Source organism: Monopterus albus, unplaced genomic scaffold (genome assembly GCF_001952655.1).
Source record: "Monopterus albus unplaced genomic scaffold, M_albus_1.0 scaffold32.1, whole genome shotgun sequence".
Lineage (NCBI taxonomy): Eukaryota > Metazoa > Chordata > Actinopteri > Synbranchiformes > Synbranchidae > Monopterus > Monopterus albus.
Genome location: NW_018127912.1, coordinates 1,987,696 through 2,001,277, shown reverse-complemented (window position 1 = coordinate 2,001,277; position 13,582 = coordinate 1,987,696). Strand labels below are relative to the sequence as shown.

General features: G+C 42.7%; 1 protein-coding gene across 7 annotated transcripts in view; it reads right to left on the bottom strand.

Annotated features, from left to right (window-relative positions):
* adgrl3.1 (adhesion G protein-coupled receptor L3.1) overlaps window positions 1-13,582 on the bottom strand; it is a 124,836-nt gene that overhangs the window by 13,717 nt on the left and 97,537 nt on the right. For all 7 annotated transcript variants that reach the window (XM_020597166.1, XM_020597160.1, XM_020597162.1 and 4 more), the window contains 4 exons: window positions 9,827-10,003; window positions 8,702-8,911; window positions 4,223-4,443; window positions 1,472-1,538 (listed from right to left, as the gene is read on the bottom strand). In XM_020597166.1, coding sequence (XP_020452822.1) covers window positions 1,472-1,538; window positions 4,223-4,443; window positions 8,702-8,911; window positions 9,827-10,003 — 675 coding nt within the window. The remainder of the gene's footprint in view (window positions 1-1,471; window positions 1,539-4,222; window positions 4,444-8,701; window positions 8,912-9,826; window positions 10,004-13,582) is intronic.

Below are 13,582 nucleotides of genomic sequence, written 5' to 3'. Positions count from 1 at the left end.
AGCTTCTCGTGTTCCTTCTTCCTGATGTTGCTATCGCTTGGGATTGCTACATCTATCACTACGGCCTTCTTCTTCTGTTTGTCCACCACTACTATGTCCGGTTGGTTGGCCATTACCAGTCTGTCAGTTTGTATCTTGAAGTCCTACAGGATCTTAGCTTGGTCATTCTCAACCACCTTTGGAGGTACATTCCATCTTGACTTTGGGACTTCCAGCTTGTACTCGGCACAGATGTCTCTGTACACTATGCCAGCCACTTGGTTATGGTGTTCCATGTATGCCCTGCCTGCTAGCATCTTGCACCCCGCTGTTATGTGCCGGATTGTCTCAGGGGTATCTTTGCACAGCCTGTACCTGGGGTCCTGCCTGGTATGGTAGACCCCTGTCGCTATTGATCTTGTACTTAGAGCCTGCTGCCAGGATTAGTTCCTCTGTGCTGTCTTTCAGTCCAGCTTTGTCCAGACACTGGAAGAATTTTTCGATATCAGCCACTTCTTCTATCTGACGGTGGTACATGCCGTGCAGGGGTTTGTCCTTCCATGAGGGTTCCTGCTCGTCCTTCCCTTGTTCTTCTGGTTTCTGCTGCCTGAGGTATTCACTAAGCATATCACTCTGGGTCATCTTCCTGATGTATTCATGGATCTTTGTTTTTTCATCCTGGATAGTGGCTCTGACACTCACTAATCCTCGTCCTCCTTCCTTCCGCTTAGTGTAAGTCTCAGGATGCTGAATTTGGTGTGAAACCCACCGTGCATTGTAAGGAGCTTCCTTGTCTTGATGTCAGTGGCCTCTATCTCCTCCTTCGGCCAGCTTATTATGCCAGCGGGGTACCTGATGACCGGCAGGGCGTAGGTGTTAATTGCCCGGACTTTGTTCTTTCCATTCAGCTGTCTGATTTGTCATCCTACAGTTTTTCTGCCTTGGTTTGCTTGTTCAAGGTGGGTTGTGTTCCTGCTCCTCAAAACAGTTTGCTGACTGATGAGACATCAGTCATTGATATAACTCTCTGAATAGACTAGAAATAACTGTAAAAGTGAGGTTTTTGGCCACCTTGGCCCCCTCTTTACTGTGTAATTAGGGCTGCATTGTAATAAAGTAGCTAGCCTAGGAGGGAATACAGTGTATGCATCAAATAGTGCCTAAGAGAAATATAACTTTGTTGAGTTCTTATCATAACCTGTATGATGTACAACGGTTTGCGCTTTATGTCCCTCCAAAGACTTCGAGCCGGTTGGAATATGTGCCCACTTCAGAGTTAATACATGAGTGGGAATTAATAAGTTGACACATAAAGCTCCTTCTGCTTCCACTTAAACTGCTGAAGAGCTCAGGCAAACCTTGTAGGAGATTAACACACACTTTAATAAAACCTGTTGTTCCTGCGCAAACATGCAGAAGCCTGTCTACTCTGTACAAGTCCATGCGTGGTGTCAATTGTGTGTGAACATGCATGTGTGTGTGTGTATCTCACCATAATGATGAGCGTAGCAGGGCCTATAAAGCTCCAGATGAAGTATGTATCCAATCGCAGCCAGCACCTAGAGATAGACAAAGGCAGAGAGCGATAAAGAGTGAGCAAGGGGGTGGGGTGGGGGGGGGAGAGAGAGAGAGAGAGAGAGAGGGAGAGACATCATGCATGGGAAACAGAGGGAAGAACAACAGGAGGGGAAAGACACGTGGGGATTAAAAACATGCTCTGGTCGCAGATGGAGGTAGCAAGAATTTACCATTAGAGGACAGGACATGCATCACAGTTACACACACACGCACACAGGGGAGGGAAGGTGAGAGAAAGCAGTATGTTTGATGCCATACAGTATATCAAATACATCACAGTAAAGGTAAGACAAAAGGAACTGGGGTAGATGAAAAACAATAAGAAAGATGGTGCAGGACCGAGAGAAGTAGACTGTACTGTAGTATGTGCATACTTTAAACGTATATCAAACCCAAAGGAGGAGACAGCATAAGATGAGCTCCTCATGATAAATAAACCATTACTTCGCCCTTATAACACAGATATATCACATTTGGTGGTCAAAAAAATATGACATGGCTGTATTCATTTGAATAGTGAGTTATGGATGCAGCCCTCATAGCAGGCTATTTATGGAGTGAGGTTAAATGAGAGAGGAGGAACACACACACACACAGACATATAATATATATACAAACTAACATAAACATACATTCAAAGACAAGTATGAATACTGTCGTCGTCCCCCCACACAGGCATTCATTTCTGACCACAAGGTTAGCACTGGCAGTAAAAACATGCAGTATATTAAAATACAGTATATCGCCCAAACATCCTCACTCATCAACTGCAGCGAGCGGGGAGGGGGAACAAGCCCCCGAGTGCCCTCCATAGAGGTCAGACCCAAAGGGCTGCAGAAAAAAAGGTGCCGGAGAAAAACCACCGGAGCAAAATGGCTGACTGATTCATGACCAGGTGCTTTTGAATTATTAATCTTTCAATTTCCGCTACATTACAGAGCCCTCCATTATGGGACCCTGACTGTGCCACTGTATCCTGCATTTGGGCTTCTTTGCTAAGTCATAGCCACCTTCATTATGGGACATGAATGAGACTCAGTGCCACTGGCTAATATGAGGAAGAATGAGGAGGGTTATGTGACAAGGTGACACAACATGGGTGGCAGATGATATTTCCAGAGGTTTTTGTCCTAGTGTGCTTTGTCAAACATGTTAAGCAGCACCATTAAGGCTAGACTGATAAATGAATTATATAACGTTCTACTTTTAATGAAAGTGCTTTGCTATGAATAGTTAGTTTTCATAAGTTAGTTTTCAAATCCATGAGTCGCAAGACTATTAAAAGTAAAACATTAGTTGTTTGAGTGAAATATTATTTTGAACTACAAGAATATATTTGGGGGAAATTAAACTTTTACATCCTTTCTGTTTTCAGCGCAGTTTATGTGATAGGCTCTGTCATTCTCCCAAAATATATCATGTCACTTTGCATTTTTACTGTTAAACCACAGTTATTGTCGGAATATGTCCTCTAGTTTGTTGGTTAACGGCTTGCAATCTGATTATTCATCCAGAGCTTGACATTCATACTCTCATGTTTTAATGCCACAATGAAATATTGATCTAAGTGGCATATGGGCTGCTGCAGCTCGATGGTTAAACACTGCTAAATTCAACTGTTTCCTCCTCTTTAGACCTGTTCGAGGTGATGTGTAGCTGGAGGAAAGCTACGCAGCCTGAAATACAAAAGGCACCAGGAGCAGCAGAGAATGTGAGCATGTGAATCATTTAACAGTCCTATAGTACACTGACATTTTTCACCTCCTATACGGAGCCACTCGTTTATAAGGAATTGAAGGGAGAGATTTCTCTAATACAAGTTTTTAAACACACTGATAGTATCCCCTTACTTGTAAAGACTGATAGTCTATTTTATAGACTCGGACAATGGAGGACAGGTCATGGACATATGCATTGAAGCAGAATTATGATCTGTACGTTATCCATATAGTATGTATATGCACCACTTTTCAGGGTCACAGCATGAACAGTATGAACAGGTCATGCATGTGAAACTGTTATGTTCACTCCTTTGTATCTGTACATGGCCAATTATACATGTGCTATACTTCATATGAGTGGGATGCTGGCTGCCTTTTTTTGGATTCACACACATGTCTCTCATGCTGGACAAGTCAAGCATGCATGAATATGTTCCCATGCGCTCTTCATGTATGACTTCATCCCACTCACTACTCGACACTTACTCCAGGGAAGCCAGAGCTCTTCTTAACACACGTAAGTGCAAATGTGAGCTCACCCTAACAGACAATCCCACCACTCTCGTCTCCATTTCCCTATTCTCACACTCTCACACTTAAACCATTCCTTTTCTCCCTCAGTCGGCTCCACTGTGCAACCCTTCCCTCTATCCCGCTGTTAAATCTTTCCACATTCACACATTGTCACTGCTGTGCTCATGCAGACACTCTGTGGTGCATCTTCCACTACTTGTCCCCATCCTTCCCTCCCCCTCTTTCTTCTCTGCCTCTCTCCCCTCTCAGCCTCAGTATCAAGTCTTCAGAAGTGCCACAGCTTGTACAGTCCGCTATGGCAGGCACAGCCAAAATGACAGCAGGCACACCGGCCTCCCTCCCTCCCTTGTGCTGTCATCCATCCATCCTTCCTTCAGGCTACACTCTCGTCGCCACCCCTGTATCCTTACACTCGGTCGGTGCCGTAGCTCCTGTAGTCCACTGCAGCAGAGACGGCCACTATAACAGCAGGCACTCCGTATCCTGCCAGGTAGAAGTACTTAGTCCTGGAGTGTTCACTCTCAAACACCTCTACCAGCATGATGTAGAGCTGCACCCCTTCCAGGAACATCCAGGTAAAGGCTGCCAAGAAGAAGAAATGGAGCAAGGCTGCAAAGACAGCGCAGGCAATCTGGTGAGGGAAAGTAGAGAGAGAAAGGATTTAAAAATACAGCAACACTACACAAAACAACACTCGGGTAATATTTAACGTGGTGAACACTTTCATAAGATAAACACTGCAGGCAACAAGGCTATGAGTCAGAATTAGAAAGTGCTAATTTATCATATTCACATAAGGAAGGAAATGTGAGGGATTAAAAAGAATAGTCTGGCAGTACGGGACCAGACAGGAGAGGGATAGGATAATTCACAATCATACTGCTCTAACAGCAAATGCAGTCGGTCAAAATGACGTCAAGTTAGCAATATTTGTTGAGCCGCCTTCACACTTTACTCCACATCTACAAGTCATCTACGAAGAGGAATGTGAAACTGTTAGCAACAAGTTGGTGCTGCAGCTCGTGCTGACTGACCGCATTTCAAACACAAGTAGCAAAATGGACTGAGAGATAGACGAGGCTGCATTCGTGAGGAGGTTGAATTACGTGGCAACGCTGTTAAAAATACAGTATGACTTTTGTCAGATCCAAGGATGAGCAAAATAACTGCTGCAAAAATGACTCAGCAGCTTGGTATCAAAGACACCAATCATGCATAAAACACATAAAGTCTGACACATTTTAGAGACAGTTTTACATAATGAATAGCAGTTTCTATACTTTTACTAAAGCTAAACTGTAACTTAAGTGAACTACATAATAAAAATACTGTCCATGTTTCTAATTTATTCTCTTGTGAAATGGTTATCATCACATATCAAATAAAAATTATAACATCGGTGCCCACCAGGGGTTAGAAAATCTCACTGAATGCGAGTAAAAGGATTTTAAATGACATTGTTAGTAACCAATGAATAGTGGTGGAGGAAAGGGATATAAAAGAGTTAGCGAGGCAGTTGATAAAATACTTAGAAAACCCTGTGAGAGAGTGTCCTGAATGCAGAAAAGAGGAAAAACAGCAGCAAAGGATGAGCAGCAGGAAAATGAAAAAGGGGTATTAAACCTAAGACCGTATTAACAATTACAGCAATACCATGGGATGAAAAGAGGGGTGCTTAAGAAATGAAGGCAAGAAAAAAAAATTTGTGGTGAGATTTGGCCGTCACGTTCACGCCGGCGTTCTAATCTTTAGTCACTCTTAAATCACTGAAAGGGAGAGATAGACTTTTTTTAATAGAGGGGTTTGCAGTGAGAGACAATTACCTAATGTCTGAGAGACAATGAGTTTAGGGGGCGAGGGAGTCACTCATTTCCATTTCTAATTGCACAGTATAGCTTACACACAGGCAACGACAGACACGCATGCACACCCACACACACACACACACACACACACACACACACACACACACACCTACACACACACAGGTAAAAAAAAAAAAAAGGCTGCTTATGCAATGTCATTTAGTTTTCCTCTTGGAATTATTGGCTTAACCAGCTGCGAACTAAGTGACACTGAAGATGTTAATGGAGGTCACAAACAGTCACCAGTAATTAACAGGAGAGCGACACACACAAATATAGCAGCGCAGATACATACAAAGGATCGTGGTCCACCCCACATAAACACACAGGCAAAGAGAAACACACAACCCTCAGTGTCAAAACACATTATGTCAAATTTGTTTAGTCTCTTCATTTGCAAAAAGAATGTTGTCTTGAATGTTCAGCTGGATGCAAAAGGCTGAAGGCTGCCCTAGGGCTTCATGAATACAGTGGAGGAGATAAAGGATGCAGCCCTGAGCACTTCCTCCTTCACACACATACAATTTATAGTGATTCAAAAAGCTATGACGGAAAAAAAGAAAACTAAGTCCAAAACTGTGCTGTGCACATACAGTACTACATACTCACACACTGAGGTTTCCTGAATCAAAACTGTGCTGTGCACATACAGTACTTAGTTGGTTGGTTATATTTAGGTGACCCTGCCCAGAGAAATTAAAGGAGAATGCCTCATCTCAGCATCTGTCCCATTAGATTTTTGTGTAAATGCTTGCGCCCGATAGAGGTTTAAAGTCCTAATCCATGATTGACATAATGAATGAAGATCATATGGATTATACAACATGGTCTATGACTGGAATACAGATCATGTGGACCCTGATGGTTAAGCCAAAACTGCACTGCACTGTACACCATGAGGGATGAATGCTGATATTGATTGTTTAGCTGATTAGTCAAAATTGCTTTACAAAATCTCTCCACACTCTGACAAACAAGACTGAGTGTCATCAGGACTGAGGTAGTAAATGGTGCATTTCTGCTCCAGAACATGTCTACAAACATCTACAAAACACAACAGTAGAGGAACATTACATATGATTTGAAATTCTAACACATCAGCTTGTGTACACCAACTGTTGACAAATGGGTCCAGTTTTTTTTTTTTAATAGCAGAGGTCAAGCAGGTCTTTAGCTTAGCTTTAGCTTTAATTTTTGTTAATTGTTCTTCTCTTACAAAAGTATAGCACAGTTTCACGTGAGCAGCAGAGGTCATGCATCATTAGCGTAACAGAAAAACACAATCTGACTGACTGGCTCACTCCGCTACTCTACACACGGCATCACTGATAGAAGACCTTGTGAGGATTAACCATCACTATTAACTGCTGTGCCCATAGAGATGAAGAGTACACTGCATTCAGGAATAGTTTTTGCTCAAATGCAAGGCTGACTGAAGAAGAGGAATCAGTGTATGCTACTTGACATTTTGATGCACACAGTAATACAGTACACTGGCAATACAGTTTGACACAGTGACCCAAATGATACTAATAATTGAATTTATGTTAAATTTCTAGTGAATAGAGTGCCTCAATTGGCAACATCTATTATTCAAACATAAATTTCATCTCCTCTCAATCCCAGGAATACTTGAATATAACTGACTGCATAGCAACAACTTTTTATAAGGCAAATAAATAAAGAAAAGTGACACCTCTTTTCCAACACTTTTGAGATCCTGAGTAAATACTGCCAAATCACTTAAAAAGAAATAACATTCGACAGTTTTGTTATCTACATAGTCCTGTATTTATGCATGTTAATTTGACAGACTAGTAGTGATGTGTGAACACTCAGATTCTGGATGAAACTGCCTAACAGTACTCTAAAATGAGCGGTCAAATGTGAGCAGAGCCAATTCCAGCTGACACTGGGGGAAAGGCGGGGTACACCTTGGAAGGGTCACCAATTCATAAGAACACACAGATGTAATTTGTTCAACTACCACCCAGGGAAATTTCTGGTTTTGACTCATTCTGCTGTTTCCTATTCATGCAGCTGAAATGTGGTCAAGCATTGACAGCAAGTTAGCAAACATTTCACAAATGACTCTGCCAACAGTGTAGTACGATCAGTAGCATTGGTCATTGCACAATTATGCCAAGTCTGTGTCGGCACAGCATGGATAAAAAGGCACAGTTTGAAATACAATCAGCCACAACATTATGACCACCTGCCTAATAGCGTGTACGCAGGCGTTAGTGCGGCATTTGTTTGGCAATCGTGTCACTCTGCAGCTCACTGTGCATCTTCTGTGAGTCCATTTGCTTCCATAGTTCTACTGTCAGGAAGAGCACAAATGTGTCGACCATTCAGTGAAAAACTTGTGTAAAAGGAGTGAAGGACAAGTTAGAGATAATTGTTTAGACAAATTCAACAGCCTCCCCACTCCTGGTGTGATATCACCACTATAGCTGCAGAATGTTTCTCTTCATAGAGACCAATGTCTCTGCTATTTCTGATTCTATTTCAACAATTTTAACAAAGATTCAAACAAAATGGAATCTTTTCAAAAGGATGAATGAAATGTAAAAGTTTATTTACAGTAGGTCAACCTCATCATCAGTGAGCCTTGGGCGTCCATGCCCCTGCCACTGGTTCACTGTTTGTCCTTCCTTAGACACTGTTGGTAGGTACTAACCACTGCAGACCAGGAACACCCAACAAGACCTGCAGGATGGGAGATGCTCTGACCCAGACGTCAGCCATCACAGTTTGACCCTTGTCAAAGTCACTCAGATTCTTAAGCTTGCCCATTTTTTCTTCTTCCAACACACCAACTTTGAGGACTGTATGTTCACCTAATATACCCCACACACTGACAGGTACCATAGTAATAATCAGCGTTATTCACGTCACCTGTCATTGGTCATAATGTTTTGGCTGTGTATGCCCTGTGAGCAAAATACTTTTTATTTATCTATTTCATCTATCCAGACAGATACTTTAAATGCACACCACAGAAAACCCTGCCCTTCTTACCGGCTGATCAGCCCTGTTGATCCCAACCAGGAACAGTGACTCTGCGATGAAGAGGCTGATGCAGAGGTTTTTGTGGATGGTATTGCGGTCACTTTGCAGCCCACGGAAGAAGCAGAAGGTGAAGATACAGATAAGCAGGCAAACCAGTGACAACAGGATCCCCACCCATGTGATGACATCCAGGAGCAGATCATGCATGCTGTCTGCTTTCTGTCAGAAGAGCCAGGGAAGAGAGACAAAAGATTATTTAATAGTTTTTTTTTTAGATTTAACAACAATATATTTAGCCCCAGTTAGCTAAAAACGTACAAGCCATATTGTTCTAACATTAAGCATACAGTAAAAATCCCATACAGAGACAGACATCCCCCATCCCTTGACTGATGAGAGTCTGGCTGTGTGTCGCTGTGCATTCAGGGCCACAGCGTTCTGCTGTGTTGCACAGGTGTACTGCCTCTATCCATCAGTGTCCTGCAACCTGGCAGGCAGAGCAATGCTCAACATAACACTGCTGTGATGGATCTACTGCTCAAACCTTCACACTGTGTTCACACAGGGCTGCCAAGCTAGCTCTGACCATGACCCCTTTAGCAGTAACACACATCCACTGGCCCAGAGGGAGAGACTGTGTGTCACACAATATCTAGAGTTACAAGAGCCAATTTGTGAAAAGCAACTTGGTCTTAACAAAAGCTGGAGACAAAAAGGTGCTTATCCCACACACACAGTGGGACAATAAGGTTTTTATCCACTGCCCACTGTGGCTCATAGACGTCGAAATAAATGCTTTCACTTTCTGATTACTCACATATCATTTTTACAACAAAATAAACATCTGTGCTAAATTAAAACATATGTTTTGGTAATCCAGAAGTGCATTTTTTGTTAACCTTTTATCTAATCAATTGAATAAATAAATACATATCCCTGTCAAGAATGTCAGTTCTGAATACGGATGAGTTCTAAACTTTTTTCCAGATGTTGTCTTCTCCTTATCTTCCTTACTTTCTCATTTTCCAGGATCTACTGACCAGCTTTGCCAGCCACTGCTAATCAAATGATGAATAACTGACTCTTTAATATTGGCCATGTCTGTCTGGCAGGCACGGCAGAATAAACGCCTACCTTGACCTCCACGTGGGCCATGAGCACTGCAAAGCTGGTGAGGTGTGTACAAGAGCAGCTGGTGTGTGTGCGATTGGTGGCCAGCAGACGACAGTCCTGCGTAGACCAGAATCCCATCATGGTGCGCTTGGAGTAGCTCCAGAATGAACAGTTGGGATTGAAGTTCTCTTCCGAATGCTGGGGGCAAGGGAGGAGGAGGAGGAAGGGAGAGAGAAACCAAGAAGAAGACATTGAGCATGAGTGGGACAAAAAGGAGGAGGGATGGGGGATGCAGAAGGACAGAGCACAGATACTTAGTCATGGGGAGGTGAGAGGTAGAAATGTGGAGTGGTGGGGGAGCCAAAAAAAACAAGTGAGAAAAATGGTGGGAGGAATTGGTGGAGGAAAGATGAAGATGAAGAAACACAGAGATAGAGTCAAACACACACAACAAAAACAACAAAACAACAAACAGAAGGGACAGAATGAGAGACTGCAGTAACAAATAAACATGGACCCATGACAGGAGGTGACAGTGCTGTGCCCATGCTTGTTGTGTGAGATTCCGAGGTGTAGGAGCTGCTTGTGTCGCATAAACTGAGGAAGTTGTGTGTGTTGTGTTAGTAAAGTTATCCTCAAAATGAGCAAGTGAAACCGTGAGGTTTTTTGCTGCCAACACTCCGGATCACCAGCTGGATCAGTATTTGCTTGTTGGACGAGAAACTCAGTATAAAACTGTTGCACATTTCATACATCTTGAAGCAACGAGGAACAGTTAAAATTTTACACAGGAAGCCATTTGTGTTGCTACCAGAGCTGTCTTCGTGTCACCTGTCAGTCAAGACAGGTCTAAGTCAAGTGTTGGCTCTCAGATCTCTCATCATTCACCCTCCATCACACATTTTCACTTCTTTTCTAAGCTAATAATGGCTTTGACATAATTATGATCAAGAGCTGTCAATGCATAGCCACAATTGATTTGATTTGATTTTTCAACAGCCACACACTTTAATTTTCTCCATGTTTTGACTACTGCTCTGGTCAGCTGCCAAGCTGGCATATCAGGTGACGTCACGGTTTGACGTTGCCTGTGTAGGATGGGGCTAGCCCAACCATGTGATTAAATTGTATAGGCTATTAGGTTCGGGGTTTTTCATCTTCCGGGCTGCCTGCCTGCAGTTTTGGGGGTGGAAGATACCTGGACGTGTGATGTTAATTCTTGCCTGTGACCCTTTGAATAAACCAGCACGGTTATATTTCTTATATATCCAAGTGGTTTGCGTCGTCTCTCAGAGTTCCTGGTTGAAAGAACTGGGTAATATCTTTCACCGGCGCCTTAACTTCATCCGCCCATTGAAAACAGCTGGAGAGCGGTGCATGAAACAAGCTAGCAGCCGAAGCCTCTGGAATAAAACTGCTCGTGTGGCGCAAACGTTTTCTGGCCAGCACACAACAACGGCAAATAGTGCACACAACAAATTGTGTGAAACAATATTAATTGCAATATTACTCTAAGATTATGCTAAGCACGCTAACTTAAAAAGCGGCGAAAACTCTAGCCTCCTGAGACCCAGCCTATTCTTTTGTGTCCTCTGTAGTGGACATTTGTTTTTGGTCTGTATCTTATGACTCATTTGAGCTACTAAGTCCTGATGTGCTGAAAAGAGGACATCCTGGCCTTTCCAATGATATGTCATGTGTTTGGGTGGGATGAGGGGAACTTTGTATTCATCCTGTGACAAAATGGAGACTGCAACAAAACACACATGCCAGGAAAAGAGAAAAGGTAAGTTAAATATTGTTAAGATATAATTTTTTAACCTATGGACCTATGGTAATCATATATTTTCTTGTTTATGAACATGTCAGGAATTATAAATTGGGGTCAGAGTTCAGCTAAACTTTTTGCTAGAAAAAATAATAGCCCTTTTACGAATGTCAAATGATGTTGTTCACAAATGGCCAAAATCGTTCTTTTAAAATTTTCATTAAAAACTTTGTCGGAAAGAAAAAGGTGGAACTCAACCTCTAAGCCACTGTAGCACCCGGACAACTGACAGCGCGCGGGAATAAGTTTGTGCAAGTGTTACTGTTTTGATAACGGGCTTTGAAAGTGAAGTGTGGAGGAGCGTGTGAACACTTCGTAGCCCATCAGCAACAAACTGACGTTAGCGGGGTCTGTCGGAGGTTTCTTCCGTTAAAGGGAGTTTTTCCTCCCCACTGTCGCCAAGTGCTTGCTCAAGGGGGATTTGTTGGGTTTTCCCTATGTAATAATATTGATAACAGTAAGGTCTAGACCTTACTTTGTAAAGTGTCCTGAGATGACTTTTGTTGTGATTTGGCGCTATACAAATAAAATTTGATTTGATTTCATTTGAATGTATTTTCCATGTAAAGTAATTAACGTAATAATCAACCTCTTTGATTTTTACACTATTGTAGGAGGCAGAACTGAGGCAGAGAGAATTTTGTACCGACTAGTTGAGGGAGATTCAGATCTGGAATTGTCAGATGAGGAAAAGGATAAGAATGAGTTTGCTCCTGTTGAAGAAGACAGAGAAAGCTCAGAAGAAGAGGCAGGAGGCTCATCAGATGAGCTGACAGACACAGATGAACAGGAAAACCGTTGTCCTCTGTGGGCCAAGACCAGCATGTATGATAGATCAATAGATAAGATAGATGAGATAAGATACTGTATTCATTACCTCATTGATTGATTGTTTTTTTTCCCATTAAAGATTCAAACCTGTGCTACCCACGCCTCCTGACTGTCAAGAGGACCCCACCATCCGTAGAAACTGGAGTCCTATTCAGTATTTTTCATAGTACATTGATGACAAAGTCTTTGAAGACTTGGCAGCATACACAAATCGGAGAGAGCTACAAATGAGGGGCATCTCCCTTAAAACCACCCGCTGAAGAAATGAGGATCTTCTTTGGCATGTCAATCCAAATGGCCTGCCTTGGCTTTCCCAGAATCAAAATGTTTTGGGCCAGCAAAACTAAAGTGCCAATAATAAGCCAGAAAATGACAAGGGACAGGTTCTTCAAGTTGAGAAACTCAGTTAAGATTGTAAATGACCTGGATGTAACAGAGGAAACAAAGAAGAAAGACATTCTTTGGAAAGTCAGGCCCTTTCTGGACAGAGTAAGGCAAGGCTGCCTTAGCCTCCCAAAACCAGGAAAAGTCTGCATTGATGAGCAAATGATCCCTTTTACGGGCCGCTGTCCCATCAGGCAATTTGTTCCAGGCAAGCCATACCCTACAGGCTTAAAGGTATTTGTACTTGCTTCTCCAGATGGTCTGATGCTGGACTTTGAAGTATATCAAGGGAAGGATACATTTGCTGGTCAAAGGATGGGAATTGGGGCAGCAGCAGTGCTGCGCATGGTTGACACTGTTCCCACAGGAAGTCACCTGTATTTTGATCGCTACTTCACCTCAGTTAACTTCATGGATGAATTGCTGGCCAAGGGTCTTCCAGCAACTGGAACAATAACAAAAAACCGTGTCCCAAAGCTGTGTTGCCTGATGACAAACAACTGAAAAGAGAAGGGAGGAGAGCATCAGTGATGGTACTCAGGAGAAGTCCTGAGTTGGCGATCACAAAATGGTATGACAACAAGCCAGTGCTGATAGCTTCTACTGCACATGGGAAAGATCCTGAAGATGTCTGCACCAGATGGTCGAACAAAGACAAAGTCCAGGTCCAGGTGAGAAGACCAGCAGTCATTAGGGAGTACAATGACAACATGGGTGGTGTGGACCTCTGTGAC